Genomic DNA, 24,697 nt, shown 5'->3' on the forward strand with positions numbered 1-24,697 from the left:
TCTGGACCTGAACTCTTGGCAAGATTTGGGATTTTGTGAGGCAGGCCCACCAAAGCAATGAAACAAGCAGCATTAACTTCCCATCTCCGAGCCTTGCAAATATTTATAAATTGCCTCTTGATTTACTCCCTCTTCACTTAAATTCTATTGTTGGCCTTGCACATCTTTTCTGAGAACAGGAACTGAGTGATGATACATTGCAAACTGAAATAATTGAGGGAAATAAAAGGAAATGTCACAGTGGCTGCCTTCAGCATGCTTTCCTGCCATCTTCTGGACTGTCTCGGTAACGATGGGGAAGAAAGGTCTCCATTCACAACCTACGTTCTGGATTTCAGCAGCTGTGTGCCCTAAGGACAAAGCAGCACCTACATTTGCCACAGCACATACATATTGTGGCTCATAAAAGCAAGGCGCAGAGCACAGTCGTGGTTCTGCTCAGCAAGGAAGCCTGAGCAATGAGAGAAAAGTCACTAAGGGCAATACGGTGTCTGGGGAGGTGGGCAGAGTCAGCGCGAGTTGCCCACTCAGAGGATGAAGAGGAAATATGGGATCCTCAGGACACTCCCACATGTCCTGGAAGCAGTCGTCACCTTTCAGCCCAGAACTGTCAGACCTCAACCTATGACATTACAGGGAACTCGGAACCTCGCGTTATTCCCACCAGAGAAATGGAAATGCCCACAGCTCGCTGTTCTCACTGCAGAAGAACTGAACATGCTCTTCACAAATGAAGACACTGGGTTCCATGAGCAGGCGTGTTTGACATCTACTGCCAGCTGCTGGGGACAGGTGATCTCTGCCATCCCTTCTTCCTAAAAAGGAGACTGCAGCATTATAATTACCACATGGTACTATAACCTTCAGAAGTTCTATAAGAAATCAAATAAAGGAAAATATATTACACTGAATTTATCTTTTCTTTAATCCTTGTCATATATTTTCCTTCTTGGAATTTCAGTTAGTACATTTTCCTGATTTTAAAAATCAGATATGAGAACTTATCTGAAGGTTTCTGCTGCCAGTTTTTTTGCTGGTGAATTGATATGTTCATTTGTATTTGCAGAAAGTCATGTAAGTAATGGAGATTAAAGAGAGCAATCCCTCAAAATGTAGAATTTAGTAGTTGCAAAAAAGGCTACAGAACACTTAAACTAAATTTTCAACTATCAAAAAATTGATCAATTTAAAAAATAACAACAACACCAGGAGAAAGACAAGCAACTGAAAGAAGCCCTAGCTTTGCAACACATATTCAGATTACCTGAATAAGGAAAGGCTCGTTAGCTACTTAAATCACAGGCAAAAGAATCATTTCATAGAGAACATAAAATAGCAGATTAACTTCTCAGGTTACACCTCAATGGCTCCAGACTTTATCTGACCAAATCAGCTCACCTAAAGTGGTAATTAATAGTTACATTTGCAGTAATGTTTGATCTAAGAGCATAAGCAAGTGCTTATCATAGATAGTGTCATTGTAAGAAAAGTTCCTACCTTTATTATTGATTAAAAAAAAATCTAGTCTGTGCTGCTGCCCTTCATGTAAGCATTCTTTATTGATACACCTAAGATACACATATATCAACAAATGCTTATTCATATGCACTATTTAATACTAGAAACTAAAAGTCTTGATATATTGACTGTTGCATATGAAATTGTGTGTAAATGGTGAAGTGTACCAGAAATATTTTATTCGCATCTGTGAACTGAAGGTGTTTACATTTCAATAAGCAAAGGACAAAGTTTGTTCAAAAACTTTTATTTACTATAAAGACAAAAAACACCAAAATAGGTACAAATTATACTATATAAAATTGGTTCAATGGGGTAAAAACTTTTAATTAAAATATCTTGATATATTTAAAATAACAAAGGATACAATGAAGCCAAATTTCTTAACCCAGAGATTCTGTAAAATTTGCTTGCACAGTAAGGTGCTAATAGAAGTTAGCCCTTAAGCCCTGGAAGTCTTAGGAATCAGTCACATAGCAAATATAATTTCATTGTGAAAGTGAACTTTGGTAGAAGAAACTCTATAGGACACCTGAGGTAGTAGAAACTGGAATAAACAGCAGTAGACGTTATTTACAACTTAAGTACCAAATAACATTAAGAACACAAAAAATAATTACACAATACAATTTTCAGTCCAGCTTTGATCCAAAGAAAATAAGAATATTACATCACATCTCCATTTTAAAAACACCACAATTACCAGCAAGCCGAGGGAAACGCAAACAAACTCAAACAAATGCATTTGGACACCTAGAGGCAGTTTGAGTTTGAAATGTGGTAGGCATGGTGATCTACAAAGTAATACTGATTAGCTGAGGTTCATCAGTTTATACAGTTTACATTTATGCCAGAAACAGTATTAATCTGACAACTGATCTTCCAGTACATGAATTGGCAAGAGTGCATCCTTTAAAGCTTGCACATAAGAAAGACTTAGAAACAATCTTATTAGAATGAGAAATTCTGAAGTGGTCAAAAAAAAAAAAAAAAGTCAAGTACAAAACAGTTAGAGCTACCAAACTTCACATTTCAGTATTATCTTTTTAACTCTTCAAAGTCTGCCAGTCTTTCAAAACAAAGGAATGTAAAATTTCCAAAAGAAACACATTCACAACTAATGACACTGCTTTTTTTTTTATTATATCAGCACTATCATTCCTGTAAACTTATCTTTAAGATGTTTTACTTCCAATTTGTATTGTACATTTTTAATGTACTATAGCTTATTTATTTTGTCCTGAGTCTTTGAAAATAACCAATTCTATTTCAGTCCAACAATCTAACTGGCTTCTGAAGAGTTAAAACATAAACAGTATTTTTTCCAAAATGGATTAAACACAATCATTATTTGATTTAAAAAGATCCCCTTTCTTAAAAAAGCAAAAAGAAAAGCTGCCATTTTCCTTCAGAATTACATGCATCAGAATCTAAAAACCTGCCTTTAAAATAATTTTAAAAACCTGTTTAAAAAAAAAAAACACACCTGCTAAAAAACACGAGTTTTACACTACAAGTGAAGCTTTACTTCACATTTTACGTTATCTTGCTTTTCAAGTCCAAGTTTTTTTTTCTTGTTAACATAAATACCTTTCTTATGGTAATATTTTTAACATTTTCAAATGAAAGTATCACTAATGGCTACAGTAAATAGATGATGTACGGCAGAAGGAAAACAGCAGGTAAAACTTATTATCAGTAGAGCATAAGACCTCAGTTTTGTTACACAAAAAATGAGATTTGCTCATAGCTGGCACCTGCTCCCGTTGAAGCACCTCAGGCTTCAACGGGGGCTGGGCTTGCGGCCTCTGACACCAAACTCCTCTACGCCATTGGCCATAAGAAGCCGCTATATCAACAGAAGGCTCAACAACTTTCAGCATGATTCAGACTAAGCTGTTTTATGCAGAACAATCTTGGTTGTTTCCTTTCTGTTTTTTAAATAACCTACACTAGCAGAGCCTTCAACACTGCCTCCTTGAAGGCGGCATTTTCTTTTATTCCAGATTTCCAGCAAAATCTGTTTTTAAAACTCTTGTGTCAGCAAGATGTCCCGTGACACAGTTTGCATCTTTGTCTAAAGACTATTTTTAAAAGATCCCCTTTTCCCTGAAAGTTAAAAATACAATAAAAAACAAACTTTAATTTCAAAAGAAATTACACAGCCAGCAGTAAATGCACAGTGAACCACAACTGCCTGCTCTTACTTTAAGGAAGGCAAATTTTTTATTTTTTTTTTTTTTTTAAAAAAGCATCCATCAATGTTTGGATTTGTTACTCAGAGAATTTTGTGTAATTAAAAGGGACAGATACAGCACTTCCTTTTAACCAGTGCTGAACACTGACTAATTGCAGAACCTGCATGATGCGAAATGTAACAGTGGTCGGTATATTAAAATAGGTCCTGAGCCCCCCAGCTGCTAATATTGCTGAAAAAGTGCTCCAAATAAAATAAAAAATCACTTACCTGCTAAATAATCATGCAGATTTAAGGAAAAATGCTTTTGTGTTCACCTAGAGCCAGATGTTTGAAAAGGCACAGTTTACAAATCTCTGCACAAGTTGTGAAATGTTGCATACTGAGCTTAGGTAAAGATCTTGATTTGTCAATCACATACTTAGGTAGGGTTCCCCACTGGCCTTAAGTCCTGGATGTATCTATCATTAAGGCCAGCAGAATAATACAATTTGCTGTGCTTAACGGCACCGCAAGACAGTTACTGTATATTCAGTAGCATCTTCTTCAGTATATCAGCCTTATACGCAAGTAGCTACCAAGTGGTACGGAAGACCGGGTGTTTCAGCAGCTCCCTTGACGGGGGTCTGTCCTGAGGTTGAAGTTCTAAACACCGAAGAGTCACATCTTTCAAGCCAGGAGACAGATGTGTAGGGATTGATGGAGCAGTAGTTGCACTAGCAATCTGAACAAAAGGAGGAAAATAACTTTTTGTAAGTCCAGTGAATCTTAAGCCCCCCTCTCTTACCCCCAAAACCTTCCATGATCTGAGATTTTCCTGCTGCAGCTTGAAGATTACATTACTGCTTTCATTTTATAATATGGATCTTCAGTTGCACTTATGCCTATTGCCTTTCACAGTCCAGATCAGCTCTATTCCCCCATCCCAAATTTTTATTCTGTTACACTTTGTATTTATGTCTTAGAACGGAGCTTTTATATATATATATAAAATTGTGTATATATATATATATATATATGTGTATATATATACAAAATTGTGTGTATATATATATAAAATTGTATTGCTAGCCTTTCTTGTTTTGGTTTGGGTCTTTTTGGAACAAGCAAGAATGATCATGCTGGTATCAGTATTTATTTTGTACTGACAGCTGCAATACAAGGAAGAGGTTTTGCAACAACCCTTACTACCTGTACGCTTTTCTAAAATTCACATTGCTGTGTATGAAAACATTCAGCATCTTTCGTAGCACATTGGCAGCAACAAAATACCTCACCTTAAATATGAGAGCAAGATGATTGGAGTGTTTCTCTGCATTCCAGGGAGGTTTAGCACAAGCCATTTCTATCACCACACATCCAACGCTCCACACATCACAGCTCCTACCATACTGCTGACCTCTCAGCACCTGGACAGACAGACCAAAGCTCAGATTATCCACTTCAAAGTCTCTTAGCTCCAAGTAATTTACATGCAAAGAAAATACCGTCAACCAAGTGCATTCTCATTAACATTTTGTGACCAGTGATGTAAATGCCAGAAGATTTATATAGCTGTAGAGAACTAATAAATAAAATGCCCAATCATAGAGGAAAAGCAAAGTAGATTGCAGTAATTTGATTTTGACCCCATAGTCATTTGGGCTTTAGTAACAATACTTATGATGGAATCATCTCACAAAACACTACTTAAAACAACTTTGACAGTGAGAAAGAAATGTCATTGCCATGTTGGAATCATTCCTGTTCTTTAGAACAAGTACCTTTAAAACATATTTGAAGTATTTACAACAATTTTCTGTCATTTGGTTGTATGAATTAGTTTAAAGAGTTCAAATAGACTTTTTCAAGTACCTTCCAAAACTGATGTCTTACCTCCGGTGCCATAAAGGCAATAGTCCCCAACAACTGTCCCTGAAACTCCCCAGCACCAGTTCCTTTTGATGCCAACCTGGCTGCCGCTCCAAAATCAGCAATTCTTAATCTATGACCTGTGCTGTCAATTAGCAAATTGGCACCTGTCAACAGCATAATAAAAATACTGATAGTTGGCTTTCTATTAAAAGGCAAAAGGATGAACAGACACCCTCCCTTCATTTCAAAACTATAAATAGTTTGACATACCCCACCCCAGTATCAGAAAATCTAAAAATCAAGGAGAAAGTCTAATAATGTCACTTTTGTGTCATGCCTGAATGATAATGCACACAGCTTGAGGCTGTCTGAGAGATTTAGGGAAGCAACCGAACTTTCAAAGCAGGGCAAACACAGGATTCTGGAACAATGCCTGGAGAGGGAATAGTGAAAGAAAATGGTGACCTAAAACCCTGGAGGTTTTCATTGCCTGCAGCTCCCCGTGAAATTTAAACTTATTACATCCTTAAGCAACTTTGAGTTGGCTTGAAGAGAACTACAGAAAGAGCAAGAGGAAATTTTCCTATTTTAAGAAGTATTAGAGATCAGTATTTGCCATTGCTGTGTTGCTGCTTATCTGGATGTCTCTGCCACTGTATCTGTCCATGAACTGCATTAAAGGGAAAAGTTCAGTAAGACTGCTATTTCCCAATAAAGTCCACATTTTGCTCACAGTACAACTGTATGTTCAGTTCAGATGAAGGAAGAAAACTCATCAAAATACTCCTTGACGTTACAAACCAACCTCTTTATCTTGGGATTTTCACAGATGTTACTATCATTTATGTGTAAACATTTACATTAATTTAAATAGCAATCTTTGAAGCTATGTGGAAATTTCATATTTTATTTGGACAAATGGAAGAAACCAGTTTTTTTTAAACTATCGGCACAGGTAGCAAATATCCCCAGGCATGCTTTGAACATTCTGATTAATTTCAGTTATTAAAGGTTTTTAAGACAAACCCAAGAGAAATACCACTCCTGAGATGGTATCCAAGCAAAGCAATAGGTCTCAAGCCAAAATAGATTCTACTTTCTGAATATTCCTTATTAAAAGGTATTCTAAGTAATTCTCACCTTTAACATCTCTGTGGATTATCTGATTCTCATGGAGGTAAGAAAGGCCACGTAACAGTTGTTCTGTGTAATTAATAATAACTGATTCTTTGAAGGCTCCATATTTACTTAACAAATGAGCAACTGAACCCCCTAGAAGATAAAAAAAAATACATTTTATCAACACTTCCATTTTGTATTAGTAGAATGCAGCACTGCCTCCTAGAATTGGAACTTGGTAATGGTGTTCCTAATTTGTAACTAGATTGCTGCCCCCCCCCCCCCATCAGAAAAAAAACATTATAAAGTTTCATAGGAAAAAGTACTATACTTGTTTGCTTAATTACTTTCTACCTGGAACTGTACACATGAAAGATACAAGTCTTCATGCTTCCAAATGATGTCATACTTCCTTAAAAGAAAGTATAAAACCCCTAGTGTACTGTTGCTGATAAGAAAGCACACATATTTATCCACATTTTGCATTAAGGTTTGAGCAGCGAAACACTGGCTTTCTTTGGGGCAATAGATATGCCCAGCCTCCAGTAAGCATTGCCCCTGAGGATCTTCATTTTTTTTGTTACCATTCAAGTACCTATATATAGAAGCAAGTAGACAATCAAGGAAAAGCACTATCTCTTTATTTTCCAAAACTGGTATATAGATCCTCAAGATTTTAGACTTCCATTGCGCCTCTCAAAGTATTCTAACATACTTGGGCTTGAATGAGCTAAAGACAATTCCTGACATTTCATTATCGAAATAATATTATTTCAGAAAAATTACACTTAAAAAAAGTTAAGCACCATTAGTTTTGAAAAAATATTTTCTGCACTACTACTAGTCATAATGCATACTTGGGCTTTGCTAGTTAGCACTTTGGTATTGCTAAGTGGTTTCAGCCAAAGAATGAAAGTTAAGGTGCAATGCCTTCTTTTATAAGGAAAAAGGATTTATAAAGCACCACATCTAGTCTTAGTAACTGGACGACAACTACGTATAATCCCATTCATGAAGTTAATAAAGCTCCTTCTTTGAAAAGGATACAGACTGTTGTTTTTTTTTACCTGTTCTATAGACTAATGAAAAGATTTCACTGTTTTTTACTAAATTACCACTTTATTTATTTAAGATTAGATGTTTTCCCCATAGCATCCTGCTTAATACCTAATATTAGAAATTTAATGTAAGTTCTTAAATGACTTTGCATGTCACTTCACACAATTTTTATGAAAATGGTTGGAACAAAACCAAGTGACAGTATTCCAAACTTTCTAGCAAAGTTATTTTCAATAATAACTTACAGGTTATTATTTACTGCACTTTCAGGTGCACTGAAAACACAACAGTTTGATTTATTACACACTGAACTCCCTGTCTCCCAAAGTTTCCAAGTCCTCATTTAGATTCAGAAATTGGAGAAAAATAGTAGAATTTTTGTTCAGGGCTTCCAACTGCTTTAACTGTACAACAAACCAGGTATAGGAAACTTGAAATAAAACAACATGTAACACCAAGAATGCACCAGTAAGAATATTGCTACGACCACTTAAACTGCTCTCTAAGTAGACCTTTATGCTGGTTACCAACAGCAATGAAAACACAAATTTGCAGACTGAAGTGATGCAAAACACAGTATGGCACTACAAAGTCCAAGTCTCAACTGCTTGTTTTCATTTTCCTTGGCATAGGAGTTGTTTACCTGCCATCCATTCAATAAAGAGGTTATAGTTGCTCTTCTCACACGTAGCACCCAACATTCGAATAATGTTAGGATGGTTCAGATGACTCATCATCCTTATTTCTTCTCTCAGTGCTTCAACTACCTCTTCCTGTTCAGTCGATGTGTTCCTGACGTATGTCACCTGTTTTGAAATATAACATTGAGATTTACCTTACGTAATTACCAGTCCCGTAACCCCCACCTTCAGTACAGTAACAAGAATGGGTGGTTTTCCATCTCTTTTCACCACCTGGAAACAGCAAGTATTCTTTTATCTCAGCTGAGAACGTATTTCCATGCGAGACAGTCATAGAAAAGGAAGAGTGAGCTTCTGGGCAAATACCAATAAAAAAAATCTTTTCAACTATGGAATGGGGAAACTTCCCTCTTCCCTCTCCCCTGCTTAAAGTAGGATCAATTTTATCTCAGACATTGAAGACAAAGAAGAAAGATAAAGCCTGAAATGGAATTCTGACAGTGGTGGTGTTTGTAAGATTTTTACCAGTTTAACCACACTATCTGCTTGATAACTACACCTCTTACCCCAGAAATACGATGGAGGGATGGGGTAAAAGCAGATCAGAAGTCCTGTAATGGAACCAAAGCCAACCCCAGCTGTGATCCATGCTAGATCTGAAATAATGGTATGCTGCAGAGAATTTCCCTGGGGCATCAGAATCATCACCGTCTCTCAGGGAGGGGCCTACATGGACAGTCCTACTCTTTCACAAACAAGAGAGTTTCCAAGGAGGAAAAGATGGTAACAGATATTCTTTCCCTGAGTAAGTATTTTGAAATTACTCGATTCCATAGGTGTAAGTTCATTCTAGAATTAATAAGGAAATGTTAGGACCAAGATTCCCTCTTATGTTGGTATCACGGATTCAGACCTAGGGCACCTTGAGTGTGAGAGATTCCCTCACATCCAGAACCTCCAAAAAAATCCTGAGTGAAGCACATGCATTTGGGCCTCTTCTCAGCCAGCCACATTTCTGTATCTATTAATTTAAATATTACAAATACTTGCCTCAAAGTTGGCTGTTGGATTAGAGGAAACAAGCATTAAACAACATTTCCTCCACGTAAACGTTTTCGGGGAAAAAAAGCCCTGACAATTAAGGGGAAACTACTTTTAATAGCTACCTTGCAAGCAGGGCATTAATGCAGAATCAAGAGATCTGGGCTCCATTCCTAACTCTGTCACTGATCTATGAACTTGATAAAAGTAAAAATGTACTTGAAGTACTATGAAAAGAGAATGGGCATATAAAAAAAAGTACAGTATTTTTTTCATTTAAAGGAGAAGTGAAAAAAACTGCTAAGACTACGTTAATACCATGCACATAAAGACTTATTATGTATTGTGGGAGAACACATGGCAGGGAGCAGAGGAAGCAAGGAACACAAGAAGTCAGTGAGAGCAGAGCGCCTCAATATTTCAAAGAAATATTGAAGAACAAGCACAATATATTCAAGAAACTGAAGTATTTAAAGTATTTACCTGTTTTACCGCCATTAATGTCCCCGTTCCTACATCTTGAGCTTGGTAACAGGAAGAGAAAGCTCCAAGACCAATTTGCTGACCTTTAAGCCATTCTGCATCTTCTCTGTAATGGTGTTTTGCTTTGGTATGTCCAGGCAAGGTTTCTGGTGTCTGCAAATCAAATTCCAAATCAATTCCATGTTTACTAGCATGCATCTAAAATATAGACGTTCTGGAAAGTTATAAAACATCCAAGCTTACATGCCTCTCCTCTCCCTTTCAGTTCTTTGTACTGCAAGTTACACATATTTCGGCTGAGGCCACAACACAAGTGTATTCTATAATCCAAATACTCCTATTGTACATCAGTGCAGACAGCCTCCTCCTATGTTACTACCCAAAGGTAAGACGCAAGATTTAAGGACACAAATAGGAGCAAGACTTTTTTTCTATTCCTGTTATCACCTCTAGTTTAGATTTTAGTTAGCACGCATAGTAAACACAACCAAAATCATGTTGGTTTCTACTTAATTTATTTCTCCCATGCTTTGCATGTTGTTACCTCATGCAAAGGATCACAAATAAAATATTTATTTCTCTGTTTTTATTTCTTGTACTTTTGTCTATTTGCAAACAATTATCTTTTTTTCTGACTTCTTAAGTATCTCACATCTTCTCTCTCAAGATGTGCCAACAAGATCTCTTCCAACTGTGCCTTTTGTTTTTTTTTCAGAAACCAGTTTGGTTTTGTACAATTGCCTTTAAAGTAAAGCAGCATTAACACCCAGTGCTTGTACTCCTGCTTAAAAACTTTGTTCTCATTCCTTGGTTTCCTCACTTTTGCACTTCCTTCTTTGCCATTTTAAAGGTTGGTGCATGACATGTTTGTCTTCCAAATACCTTCTCTAAACTTGTGAATAACCATGGAAGGATTCTGTTAACACCCTCAACTGCTAGATTATTTACGCTCCAACTCCCAGGAGAGGGTATTGGTACCTTTGTGTTTTATATAACCTTGGAAATATAACAGCACTGCTTTATAAATTCAGTGAACCTCAATTGAGACTTAGGCTAAATTCCCACATGTATACTTACATCCTGCTGAATGATTATGATATCTTCTCCATTTTCAACCTGTAGTTGTGGAATTATTGGCAGGGCATCTTGAGACGCTGACATTGCCATAGCAATAGCTAAAGCTTCCTCCTCTTCAGCTTCCATCTTCTCCTTGCATTTTTGATTGTGATTTACATCATCTTTGTAAGTATCATCATTCTCTGCCCGCTCAGGAGAAAGAACTGCAACTTCAGACTTGAATGTAACTGTGCCATCACTTGTGGGCATGGAGGCCTCGAGCAGGTCCTCGATACTGGAATTGAGCTCTGCATTAGCATCCAATCGACACTTTTCATCCACCGGTGTGAACACCGTCTCCTCACTTGGTATTACTGCACTGCTACTGCTGCTACTATTGCCATCGCACTGTGAAATATCATTCAGGTCAAGGGTCATACTTTTTTTTAAGGATTCTCCCTGCTTGCTCACATCACTTGGGGTGGGTCGTGATGGCTTTGGCCTGTGTATGTGACTGGATGGCAACGGCCTGGCTTGGGTAAAAACTGGAGAAAGTTTATCTGGTTCTTTATTTTCAGAGCAGTTTCGCTGAAACTGGAGAGAAAGTTTCCGCTGCGTTTGAGGAGAAGGTGTGGGGATTTTGCAGGGAACGAATCCCTGAGGTCTGAGTTTAGAGACATCTGTTACAGTGCCAGCTGGTACAGATGGGTTTGAAGGAGATGGAAGCGTTGGGAATAGTGACTGGGAATGACTAGATGAGGGAGAAGAGTTCAAACACTGACTGTGGGGTTTTCCTTTTGTTTGAATGGCTGGCTTTGGTTGCTCAGTGGTTACTGATGAAACAGGAAGTCCCACAGCAAGGCCAGCCAGCGTCTCAGAAATGTCCTCTGGACTGGCACTCAGATTTTTATCACTTTTATCCCCTTTTCCACTTTTCCCTGATAACTGGACAGTATTGTTAGGAGTATTATTTTCTGTAGCTTCTGGAGAGTTATCTGGTACAGGCAGCTGCAAGAAGTCTTCATGTCGATAATCCCCAGAGTGCATTTCTTCCATGCCTAGCTGGATGGCTTCTGCAATTTCCATTTCATCCGCTATTGCCATCAGACGTCGACGCATCCTTACATAGTGAGTTGAGCTCGTCGCACTCAACATTTCTAACAGCTTCACAAAGACATGGGGCACTCTTGCCACCATTCTTGCTGCACTCAAAAATACTCTCCGTGATAGTTTACCAACCATTGAGTGGGAATTGTCAATGGACTGCAAGGCGAAAGTTAATAGGGAGAGAAGTTTCTTATACCTAAAAAATGAAAAGAGGAGTTTCTAGTTAACTACTGCCGAGAAAACCATATCAAGATTATGTATATAGCTGCCAGTTCTGCAGTGGAAAGGAGACTTATTGCTGCACTGGTGCTTCAAAGTTCATTCACAGGTCAGAAGTTGTTAAAAAAAAAAAAAAGGCAACCATTCACTCCGTCATGTAAGCACACTTTTGCATTTAAGTACATACTATTTATTTACAGGAATCAGAACAACTATTTTTTTGAAGAAATCACCAACACCACATTCAACTACAAAGAGTCACATAGTATAAGAAGTACCTGTCTACTATGGTATCAGCCTGTAAAACATCTCCAGAGACAATATGAGGGTAAAATTCACCAGGAAATTCCAAGAGAAGTCTGTCTATTAGACAAAGTCGCCCCAGTAGCGCTTGCCAGTTGCTAGATTCAGTTTGGGTTCCAAGAATACAATTTAAGACATAATCAACACCACCAATACCAATGGACCCTACAAGAAAAGTTGATAAAATCAGGATTAGATATGTTCACAATCTAAATTACAATCTAAATAAAGATCATAACTGCATCATACGGAAACGCGCATTCTGTGCCCAAATTACCCCCCTCCCAAGCTGCTGCGAGAAATAGTTCTCTTTGCCATGCTGATACTGGATAAATCCTGTATTAAATCTAAAACACTTCAGTATGATTTGCTTGTAATCATAATTCAATTATACGTGAAGAGTTACTATTACCAGATTTAAGTATCTCTCTCCCAACTGCCAGCTCTCCTGCTTGACCTTTACACATCTCCAATAGAGTTGAGACTGAAAGTTGACTTGTTCGACTGTAAGAAATTAATACCAGAAAATAACTCTTTTAGCAGATGCTGTCAAGGAAAAACATTCTAGTAGTTAAATTTCAATAGTCATTAGCACAGAATTGCACATGGAAAACGATTTCACATCACTTTAGAAGCATTTCTATAATGCTGTATCACTAAGCTATTAATAGTTGTGGTATTTTTTACAGGTATACTTCCAGATATGAAATGTCTATCACTAATAAATAAAGAAAAAACAAGATAGGACCTCATCCTCTTGCAAAATCAAGCCCAATCCAGCAACACAAGGAAGAGTTCTATTTCACTTATTTCTTTAAATTTAGATATTCTATTGCTAGATGATTGCTGGGGCACCTCTAGCTGCAATTTCAGAAGAAAGGCTGCTTGGGAACTGAACCTGAAGAGACAAAAATCAGGCTGTTGGGCTTCTGCATCTAGCTTACAGTACAGGTGAAGAAATGGTTGGTCTGGCAGAACAAACTGAGTAGCTTGAGGCAGGGAGACAAAGCCAACTCAAGCCAGAAATGCTTAGGGCATTCACTCAGAATAGCCCCCTCCTAGCACTACACTGAAGTAAGACAGAAGTGTTACGTTAACAGTTCAGGGCACAGAGGTACAGCAGCTTTTGTTGAAGTAGGAAACATGCATGATTGGTACTTGCCAACTGCTGAAAGGTGAGAATTAGATCAAAGCAATATCAAATGAGATGGAGGGGATGGTTAATGACTGCACCTAACATCTTCCTTTATTTTAAGGGGACAAAAAGGCCTTATGAAAACAAAGTGTCAAGATCTGTAAATGTTGGAAAAATACAATCAGGTGCCTTCAAAACCTTCGTCTTTTAAGCCAGAAGTTTGTTGGTAGCAATTAGATCTTAACAAAAACATGACATATTTATATTTATGATCTACACATTTTATTTCATCACCAACTATAAATGGTCTCCTCGTTCCACCTAAATAGCAACAAATGAAGCTTCAAGACACTTCAGTAATGGTCCAAATGAATTTGAAGTTCTTGAGGTACCATACCTGTTGGCATCCGCACACTTAACTAATATTGTCTCTACAACTGGCTTGAGAAGTCGCTGTAGTTTAGTCCTCTCTGCCAAAGTATGGCAGGGAGTATACACCAGCATGGCTCTTAAAGTTTTCTAAGAGAAAGAAAAAAAGCAATACTTATGAAATCGTATTTGTTAGATAATTTTACTTTTTTTTTTTAAAGAGTTGTAAATAGTTTTATTTAAATTTGCATTTAAAATATCAGCAAATTGTTCAAGGGATAAAGAGCTCACCGCAAGCTCACTGTTACAATTACTCATGTATTCTTTGAGATTAGAAAGAAGCTAGTCATATACATACTGATAGTAATGTAGCAAACCCTTCCTTGTATTTGGCCAGTGGAGTAATGCTATTTCACTCTTGTTGAGGATTTTGTACATCCCGCTCTCAGATGATGGTTAAAAGCTAAGTCATCAGCGGTGCTCAACAGCAATTATTAGGATGCCTGACTTCATGCATCTCCTCCCTTTCCCTCCCCTCTAAAAATGAAGTAACTTGGAAATTACTAGAATACAATGAATAAACAACTACTTACTAAAGCAGCAACATACACTTTGTAGACAGGGTCAGCACAGACCATGGACAGCACGCTGCAGCAGGATTCCACCACCACATCTCCTGAGATACTGGTCTGAGATGACCCACTAGCTGCTCCCAGAGCTCCAGCACTTGTGTTGTTTCCATTGCTGCTTCCAGAATTTCCAGTGCTTTCACCATTAGCCAGTAATAGAGCACCACTAACATCATGGGAAAGACGTCTAAGTGCCATCTCTCGTATATTCCAGTTTCGAGAAAACAAACAGCCAACCAACTCCATTCCAAATACCTGCCAAGGAAAAAGCAACACCACAGGAGTTAAACTGAACAATACTGCAATTTAATTACCTAAGAAGAGCAATCAAAGACAGAAAAAAAAAAACAACACGTTTCTGGTGAAAAATCATCTTAAGAAGTCGAAAATGTGTAAGAAAGATTCTGTAATAGAAATGAAACATCATAAATTATGTCATTGGTTCTCCAAAAACTCTTAAGAGGGAGAATAACTGTACGGATGGTGTAATTCACTTTGAATTTTAGTTATTCATCATGGCGTTTGTTCCTAGACATTGCTATAAACAGACCTGAAACCAAGGTCTGGCTATACCGAAGATCAGAGCAGAAATACAGGCTATACAAGTTCTCCCAGTCTTAAGCGCGTGATCCCTGCTGAGTTGAACCCATCTCTAGGCTCTAGAGGTTATCTAGTTTATTTGTCTCCTGGAACACAACTTGGGTAACAAGACATCCCAACTTTTAGGTGACACTTGCACAATCAAAACTAGAGTCAATAATGCATATTATTACATGGACCTTTAATAATAGGCCTGAGATGAAGTCAAAAACAAGACTGGAAAACTTTCTCTTCTTCAATTCAAGTTAAATATAATTCTTTCTAATAGTAATGAACCATAAAGCTGATGGGATTCAGAATACATTTTTGAATCATTGATCTGACGAGTCTAGCAAACGAGTTCAAAATCAGTTTTACATTTGAAGCTTCTTTTAAAAAATAAAATTACCTGAATCCATGGCTCAGCTAAATCTTTATAGGCAGAAGGGATTTGCTGGACCCCATAATGAGTAAGGTTAAAATTGCTATCTTGGGTTCTTCTCTGTGATCCAGCTGTAGATTGCTGCTGAGTTTGTTGCTGAACCACACGGAGAACAGAGGAATCCACAGGGCTTGGCAATTCATGACTACAGATGAACAACAAATATCGTGGATTAATAAATGAACATTTCCTGAAGTAAATGCTTCGGCATATTTAGGAACATAAACTAAAGATCCAGAAACGGATAGTTAGTTACACACAGCCTGAATCCTTACCTATAGAAATCATGAGATCTCCATTTAGATCTACAAAGAGGACAGATGAGTGGCTCTCTGTTTCTTCTGCATTCTTCCGCCCCTGGAAAACAGCAACAGGATAATCACTACTTCTGTTTTACAGTCTATAAAATCAGAAGACGGCATTACTATTTCTAAGTTTTACTGAATAATGTTAGTTTCAGGATAAATGCTTCCAAACTGAGCCATTTGCAGCAGCCTGATAAATTTGGGCATTTAAACATATTTTTTTTTGCATACAGAAATGCTTCAATTTAGAACTATAATTAATATTAAAAGTTATGAACTGAAATGCAGTTCCTTTCGTACCTCAAACACAGGCAATACTTCTTCCAAAGTATTAAAATATGGAAGATGGAATTTTATTTGTTAAAGCAAACTTTAACTATTGATATACTTTATTTAATGCAGTATGCAAACATATTCTGTAATTCACTATATAAGTCCTAGCTAATATTAGATGTGTTTCATGCCTTCTAATGACAAGTCACAGGGATCTAAAAGTCTGTTCCTAAACTTGCCCTAATGGAACATAATCTTTTCACTCAGGTAAAAGAGGCTCAAGCCTCTAGCCCTGCAGTTCACTTCCTTCTCACAGCATCAAATTACACACTTGATTTGTGAATTTCTGATAAAATAAAGCATATCAATAATATCAAAATGATACCAAATTCTCACAAAGAGCTACCAATCATCACTTAAGAGTATGTTTCTGGGTGGATTTTTTTGTTTTGTATTTTACTTTTAAAATAAACAAAAAACCTGATGAAAACACTAAGTTACAATACTTTTGCCTATTTAGAGCCATATTTAGAGAGAAAGGTGACAACATACATATTGACATGCAGTGGTGGTGTAATTTGTTCCTGCAGCCATCTTCACACACAGTTAGGCTCTCTTCATCCAGCATGCCTAACAGACAAATGGGGCACATCTGTTCTTCTTCATCCTTCATACTATAAAAATAGATATTTGTGATTGTAAAAAAAATGGCATATCAGAATTCCGAACACGCTTAAATAATGGGGAAAAAAAGATTATCTTCCAGTCTGTAACAGTCACTTCTGAATACCTATAGGCTACTAATGAATCATGGTCTGAACCTTGGTGTGAGTAAGTTAGCAACCAAATTTTTAGAAGCATTGGGTACAGACAACACTTTGTTGAAATGAAAGGGAAAGTCACAAAATGCATGATATCTTTTCAAAGTAGGCCAGATACCAATTAGAGATTGAAAGGCCCAACCCTGGACACTGAAAATTTTTTTTCCCTAAGGCTTCTTTACATAAACCAACTTTTGCTCTTATCATTTGGTTTTGAAAGTATAAAAAATGTTTATATTTTGAAAGCTACCCATATTTTTTCCATACACTTCTTTCAGAGTACTGAGTCACAATGTATTCTTTAAGTTCATTACAGGAAACTAAGTACCATTTAATGAACATATGTAAAACTCAAAAAAACCCAACCAGAAGGTAATATCCACTCAAGAATTTTCTGTTACTAACACAGATGCAGTAGATTCACATGAACACTAACATATCTCCATGTCACATGTAGATTTTTTTTAAAAAAACTTTTTCCCTGTTTTACATCTTGCATCTTTACATCTATTGTATTTACCCCCACCTTAATTTTTAAATTGATATAACCAGGTATTTCACCCCAAAAATTATACTTAAATTAAACACATAGTGACAAACACAGATTTCAATATTCTATAGTATCGTTTACATGTGCAGAACTCTTATTATTCATAGCAAAAATTTAAGTTATAGTTGGTGTGTGTCTAGAAGTTTGCAGGAACCCTGTATTCGTTCACCAACAAAATACATTTTTATATACATTATTTCTATTTCCTTGCAAATGTCTGACCCCATTTTCTGTCCTTGAAAAATACACGAAAATAATGTTTCTTTATTTGTCAACATTTGCACAAGTGCTATATTTGAAGAAATGCAAACAAATAGGTTTCCAAAGTCAATAAAAAATATGCTTCAGTGTTGCACTTACATTTCAAAGCTTTGTTTCCCAAATTAATAGAGAGTCAAAATATTCTTTCCACAACAATTTTTCAAACAGAAGTTTTAAAGCAAATACACCCACTGGTACCAACATTGACTAACGTATGCTTGACTCAATTGTTTGCAAACACAGAGACTTAACGTGGCTTGAAATGAAAGCAGCTTTGAACAAAAAGAATGTAGGTGGCACTAAACCTCCAAAAATTAGAAGAAAACTACAAAAATCAAGCTTTTAATTCCTTTAGAAAAATACTAACCTGTTTTCTGAACTAGATGTAGAAGTACTAGATGATGACAATGTATGTGAATTTGACATGCGTGAGACAAACTTCTGGATGGTGTTACGAGATGGAGCTTTGATCCTCGAGCTACGCCTACTGTGATATTTCTGGAACAAACTCTCAACCTGACATCAGAAAAAGATAGCAACAGTCGTATTTATGCTATTAATAGCTTGTAATTAAAAATAATATTACCGAAGCTTAACTACTGCTAAGAAAAAAGATCTATTCACCTTCACAATAATGCATTAGCAGTACCAGCAGCAGTAATTTCAGAAGTCTTACTAATAAATAGATCACAAGAAACAGTTTACAACAAAAACTTATTTACTTATTAAAAGTAAACAATTGAAGTATACAATTACTTCTGAAGACCCTCGTTCTGTTTACTCTTCAATTAATCAGTGAGACAGATATACAAATTTGAGCAGAAAATCCAGTATTTGAATCCCTCTCTACTACAGCTCTCTACTTTCCTTTAAGATACATCTTTTATTTGCAGCTATTTTTTTTTCTACTTACAGAGCTCTTTAGACTGAATTAAAGATATAATTAAAAACATATATTCTTGTTGCTTTGAAAAGCAACAGTTTTCAGCATTTTGAAAATCATGTCCTAAAGACTTTTAACTGGAGTGTATTTTAGATCTGTCATTAGATCTATTAGAAATTGATTACCTCAAAGTTCTTCAGTGTCTTTCTCCAGAGCATTGGGTCTGAGGGTTCAAGCTGGAACACCCGTAGCATAACAAAGAGCAGATGAATACAAAACGTCCCACGGCCACAGCTACAAGTCTGCAAAGAAAAGTATAACCAAAGGCTCTACTAAATTGATAATTACATGGATAATTTTTCCACATTTAAGTGCATTATACAACATATGCTTACCCACCCTCACAAAGCAGCTTACACAAAATGGATGAAATATACAGGCATATGTATCTTCTTACATAGCCTTACAGAAAATGTGAATTTGTAAAATATTATTTAGGAATAAAAGGTGGAAAAGCAGACAATTATGACACCAGTTTTCAATTGACTTTTTCCCCCATTTTAAATTTTTTTAAAAATCAACTTAAGCAATTGCTACACTTCATACTAGAAGTAAATTATGCATATAATCATCATATATCCATAACATGACAGCAATCAAACTTAAATTAGATGTTTCTGTTTACTGAAAACCCTAGATGTTCCCCAACGCAGCATCATATTAGTACTGTGAAAGTCTATGAGGAGGACCTCACTATGGGTATTAATGAAATTATCACACCATTAAAGTCATTATGTCATGTGCTTGTCATTTACATGTATCACATGAAGAGAGGAAATATATTATTTCAGAGTGAGAAACTAGGAAAATTATGTGGCCAAATTTTAGCCAAAAATACTTATAATGTGTAATTTAGAGCCTCTTCTAGGAGTGAGAAACAGACAGGAAAATAATAACTTCCAAACTAGTGGCTGGTTTGTTTTCTTTAAAGAGAAACTTTAGACAAGACTAATATACTTGCCACGTATTTGACAAAATACAAGTGATATGAACACAAATTACAGCTTTTAAACCTTGCTTTATAGAACCATTTTCATGGACTGGAGACTAAATTGATCTAACTTGGTTTTGAACAGTTTTCTAAAATCAACTATAAGTTCATAAAAGCTACAGACAACACAAAAGCGTTCTCTACCTGAGGCCCAATAAACACTCTGTATTTGTTGTCAGGGCTGTCTCCACCAATTAAGAAGGAGTTGGGTCCTATCTGCTGCAGCAGGTACAGCCTGGCTCGCATAACTTTGTTGACACGACGGTTGGTTTCCTCAGGGCTGTATGGAGAGAAGCCATCTGGAGACGGGGCTCGTCGAGGTGGTGTTATTCGTCCACTCTGAAACTACATCAGCAGTTCCATCATAAGCATTTCCAGGACGACAGTAAGTTTAATTAGGTGGGTGGTTTTTTTCAGTTCTTCCAAATGACATAAGGAGAGTCCCCAAAAACTGAAACTACTACAACCTGCTTAGAATACATAGCTTTTAAAGGATTACTTTTCTTCCATGCCTAGAACTGGAGGGCAGAAGAAAAACTAAAATGTTGTAACTGAAATTCTGTCAGACTTTATGACAGGAAAGCAGTCTTTAAAATTACTTCTATTTTCAAGTCTTCATTGGTTGCCTTACCATATTACTATGGAATTATCACCTATAATTCAATCAGAATATAATCAGACTTGTGACTCAATACAGGAAATTATGTAAGGTTATAATTCTAATATAATTCATAAATGAAAAAATCCTATGACTACCATTTACAAAAGAGAATATAGGGTCAATGAAGAAAAAAAGTTTAAGAAATTCCAAAGAAAAGGATACACCTTCCCACCCTTCGCACAATTTAAGCAACTTTCAGCTCAGGATGGGTTGGGGTATGTTTTTTTTTTGTTTCCCCAGGATCGAAAAGTCAATGGCTAAAACGTTTTATTAAAATTGTCTTAAATTTTTCATATTTCTAACATTATGAGATGCACTAATGGCCCTGTCCAATTTAAAATATTCTGCTTTGATTTATATCCACTTCTGAGTTTTAAGTTCTGATGCAGGTTACAATTGACTCACTGTCCACCAGTTAAGTAAAACATGGTGTGAACTCCTAAAGTTTTTCATGTGAAAGGTTAATATGAAACAAAGAAATACAATCAAGTAAACGTGGATCAAAGGCTAAATTAGACAGTTTGGTGGGTTGTTGAGGTTTTGATTTTTTTCTTTTCAATTTTTCAATTTCTCTTCTCAAGAGGAAAGGTGCTGTGCTGCACTGCTCTAACTTGTGATAATCATCCTTAGTTCACAGAAACATATTTTAATTGAACAACAAATGCCATTAGATCTTATTCTTACTCTAATGGCTGATGGTGCTGCCAAGCCACTCTCCATGGCAGCTGAAAAGTCACAGCAGTCAGGTAAAGTCCTCAGTGACTGGAAAAAGGGAAACATTGCACCCATTTTTTAAAAAGGGTAGAAAGGAGGCCCCTGGGAACTACTGACCTGTCAGCCTCACCTCTGTGCCTGGGAAGATCATGGAATAGATCCTCCTAGAAGCTACGCCAAGGCACATGGAGGACAAGGAGACTATTTGAGACAGCCAGCATAGCTTCACCAAGGGTAAGTCCTGCCTGACCAACCTCGTGGCCCTCTATGATGGGGTGACTACATCAGCGGACAAGGGAGGACCTACAGATGTCATCTGTCCAGCCTTCTGTAAGGCCTGTGACATGATCCTCCACAACCTCCTTCTCTCTAAATTGGGGAGATATGGATTTGATGGGGGGACTGTTTGGTGGATAGAGAACTGGTTGCATGGTTCATTGAGAGAATAGTGTTCGACAGCTCAATGTCCACATGGAGATCAGAGATGAGTGGTGTTCCTCAGGTGTCCTTACTGGGACCAGTACTGTTTAATAGCTTCATCAATGACAGACAGGGGGGGATTGACTGCACCCTCAGCAAGTTGCAGACGACACCAAACTGAGTGGTGTGGTTGACACACCTGAGGGACAGGATGCCATCCAGAGGGACCTATTGATTGTCATTAATGAAGCCAGTTACTATTGCTGAAAACGTTCTATTCCAGATCTTCTCAAATGTAATGATAGACATTTTAGGTTTCTAACAAGGCACACACCTAAATCTTCCCTAATCAGTACACAAAGATCAGTTCTAGAATGCAGGACCACAAAAAGCATAGCAATAATGCTTTTCTGCAGGAATCTTAATCCAGTCAACAATCCTAGAACTGACATGCAAAACCACAGGAAAAAACCCAAACTACTAGCACCTAGTTTGAAAGTAGGGCTGAATTAAAAGGAAACACATACCTAAGAGTGGAAAATAAAGTTCCACACGTGAGAAATGTAACATGAGTTATTCTCTGCATATCTCGTTCAAGTGATACCCTGTAATAACCCTTTTGTATCAGCATCTTGCCCTATACAACAAGGATTAGTTGTCTCTATAAGCAAAAGATTGCAGAATATAGCCATATTAAAATTACATCACAGCTTGCAACTTACAGGTACTGGAGATACTCTTTTTCTTCTAACACCTGGTGATTCAGATTTAACTGTCCTAGAAGATGATGAAGAGGAGCTACTAGGAGAAGGGCTACGTCTTCCTTTCTGTGTAGGTGAAGAAGCAGTGCTTTGTCCTTCAGCTTGAGGTTCTAGAGAGAGTTTGTTCATTTCTGATCCATCTACTTTTCCGGGAATAGGCTTCACCACCTTGCAGGAATTAAACCATGTGTTAGAATTACAAATTGATCATTTTACACTACAGCAGAACAAATTCATCAAATCTTATTTTGCTAGCATTATATAGTTAAGTCATTATCCAGACATCCGAATTTTCCATATTGTCTAAGTTCTAATATTAACATCCAATAGGGGTGATTCTGTTAATCTATAGGCAACACAAGAGTAAGAACCTTTTTTCCTGTCCATTTGTGCCGCTTATGTTAGTTGTGGCAACAACTAATTTGATGCTCAAAGTACTTTTGTAGTTGTGATTCATTGTATCTGAAAGGACAGCAGTTCTCCTATTTGGACAGTAGGAGCCAAAAGGATTTTTTTCTGCAGGCACTGTCTGCTTATTAAGAGCTATAATCTTGCATCCATCTATTATATACAGTAAGTATAAGTTGAGAAATACTACAGTTGCTATTTCTACAGCACACCACTTGTTCCAAAGAAGAAAATGACTTTAAACTTGGAAACAACGCAGAAAAATTAAGGTGTGCTACACCCTTTAAGAACCACACCTGGGTTTTCAGCCTGCCATACAAGTAAACCACATTTGATACCTGAACTAATCGCTGTGCACAGTGCTGCACTGCACGCACAGACGCGGGTGCTTGAGCAGAGTGAGTACATACACTTCCAATCCAGTGCTTTGTTGCACGAACACTGAATTTTGACACTGATGTATGGAGTATTTCAAGATAACTTTCAGCTGCCTGTCTCTCAGACCCACATAATGCACGGGAAACGTAAGGCCCTCTGTGAATCAGCAGTCACAGCAGGCAGATTCAGTTTTAGTTCTGCATTTGTTTATGTCTCAAAGGCTTGACGCAAAGCTATAAGGAAGCTCCAAGTAACACTTCAGATTAACAGAGCAGACCTCTCTGATTTAGGCAAAAGAATGGAAGGGTTTTCCCTGCCCAGGGTATGGGAAGGAAGAGACATCCAGACTCAGTGCTTTTCTACCTAATGACTTGGACTGCATCCACAAGGTCAAATGCTATTTTAAACCGAAGCATTTAACTCATCCAACTGAAACTATTCCACTATCCAGAAACACATTTCAGTTTCAGCAGGCTACAGGGAGAAGAGGACAAAGTGGAGGTTGTGGTCTAGCAATTAAGCACTGCCTAAGAAGAAAAATCTGCATTTAAAGCCTTGACCCAAGCTCTATTCATTTTCCTTTTAGAAGCCAGCATATTTAATGCATTGCTAACCTGAACTTTTCAGAAACCTTTGTTGCTATAGTTTTCAAATATACTGCCATCTGATTACGAAAGTGAACAGGATAAAGGAGAAGTGTAAAAAGCAGTGCAATCTGTTTTTCTCCTCCTACTAATTACTGAAATACTTTTTCATTCCTGGAAGGTCAGAATGCAAATTCATGTGTCTATGGACAAGTTACAGTTACCAGTTGCTACTGCTTGAAAACATTTAAAATGTAAAATGGTAGTAATTGAGAATCTGAAGCATGGAAAAAACCCAAAAACCGCAAGGGAAGTGGGCTGAACAGGGAAGCAATTTCAAGATATGCAGTAACCAAGATGCATTTAAAAAAATTTCAAGTAAGGACTGTTTTGTGTTTTTTGAGCTTTTGAAGTACTGCTTTTTTGGTGTACTTTTAAGTATTTTCAATATTCTTTCTCATGACAAAGTTACCAACAGAACCTTCTTGTTTCTGTTTAGAAAAGCTGTCCCTATAGACTTGTTTACTGCACCAGATAATCTTAGCTTTAAATTAGCACTTCCATCAAGTTGTACATGGAAGTCACATCGATCAGTGAAACTACACTTATAGGTAACTAATGGCTATTAACTAGCACTATACAGAACAGAACTGTAACTACGCATAATAAGTTTCAGGTTTGATCTGCTCACAATTTCTTAAAACTGGTTCTAAGCCATTTATACAAAAGCATTACCCGAAGGGCTAACAGAATACTCTGGAATCCAAAGTTTAGCAGAGTTGAAACTTGCATGAAAGAGTTAGTCAACTTTGTTTTCTTCTCGTTCTAGTAAAAGCGCAGTTTGTTTTTTATCTAGCAAAAATTCCGTTACAATAC

At 37.0% G+C, this 24,697-nt stretch overlaps 1 protein-coding gene across 1 annotated transcript in view; it reads right to left on the reverse strand.

Annotated features, from left to right (window-relative positions):
• Window positions 1-1,749: 1,749 nt before the first annotated feature.
• Window positions 1,750-24,697, reverse strand: part of MAP3K1 (mitogen-activated protein kinase kinase kinase 1, E3 ubiquitin protein ligase) — a 58,403-nt gene continuing 35,455 nt past the window's right edge. The window contains exons 3-20 of the mRNA XM_014965014.1: window positions 22,413-22,619; window positions 20,040-20,240; window positions 19,030-19,146; window positions 18,329-18,477; window positions 16,882-17,003; window positions 16,027-16,108; window positions 15,719-15,896; window positions 14,695-14,985; window positions 14,130-14,251; window positions 13,010-13,101; window positions 12,573-12,762; window positions 10,990-12,271; window positions 9,913-10,065; window positions 8,391-8,553; window positions 6,710-6,841; window positions 5,591-5,733; window positions 4,993-5,124; window positions 1,750-4,439 (exon numbers count right to left, since the gene is read on the reverse strand). Coding sequence (XP_014820500.1) covers window positions 4,290-4,439; window positions 4,993-5,124; window positions 5,591-5,733; window positions 6,710-6,841; window positions 8,391-8,553; window positions 9,913-10,065; window positions 10,990-12,271; window positions 12,573-12,762; window positions 13,010-13,101; window positions 14,130-14,251; window positions 14,695-14,985; window positions 15,719-15,896; window positions 16,027-16,108; window positions 16,882-17,003; window positions 18,329-18,477; window positions 19,030-19,146; window positions 20,040-20,240; window positions 22,413-22,619 — 3,906 coding nt within the window. The 3' untranslated portion in view covers window positions 1,750-4,289. The remainder of the gene's footprint in view (window positions 4,440-4,992; window positions 5,125-5,590; window positions 5,734-6,709; window positions 6,842-8,390; window positions 8,554-9,912; window positions 10,066-10,989; window positions 12,272-12,572; window positions 12,763-13,009; window positions 13,102-14,129; window positions 14,252-14,694; window positions 14,986-15,718; window positions 15,897-16,026; window positions 16,109-16,881; window positions 17,004-18,328; window positions 18,478-19,029; window positions 19,147-20,039; window positions 20,241-22,412; window positions 22,620-24,697) is intronic.

Source organism: Calidris pugnax, unplaced genomic scaffold (genome assembly GCF_001431845.1).
Source record: "Calidris pugnax isolate Ruff unplaced genomic scaffold, ASM143184v1 scaffold273, whole genome shotgun sequence".
In the NCBI taxonomy this organism is placed as follows: domain Eukaryota; kingdom Metazoa; phylum Chordata; class Aves; order Charadriiformes; family Scolopacidae; genus Calidris; species Calidris pugnax.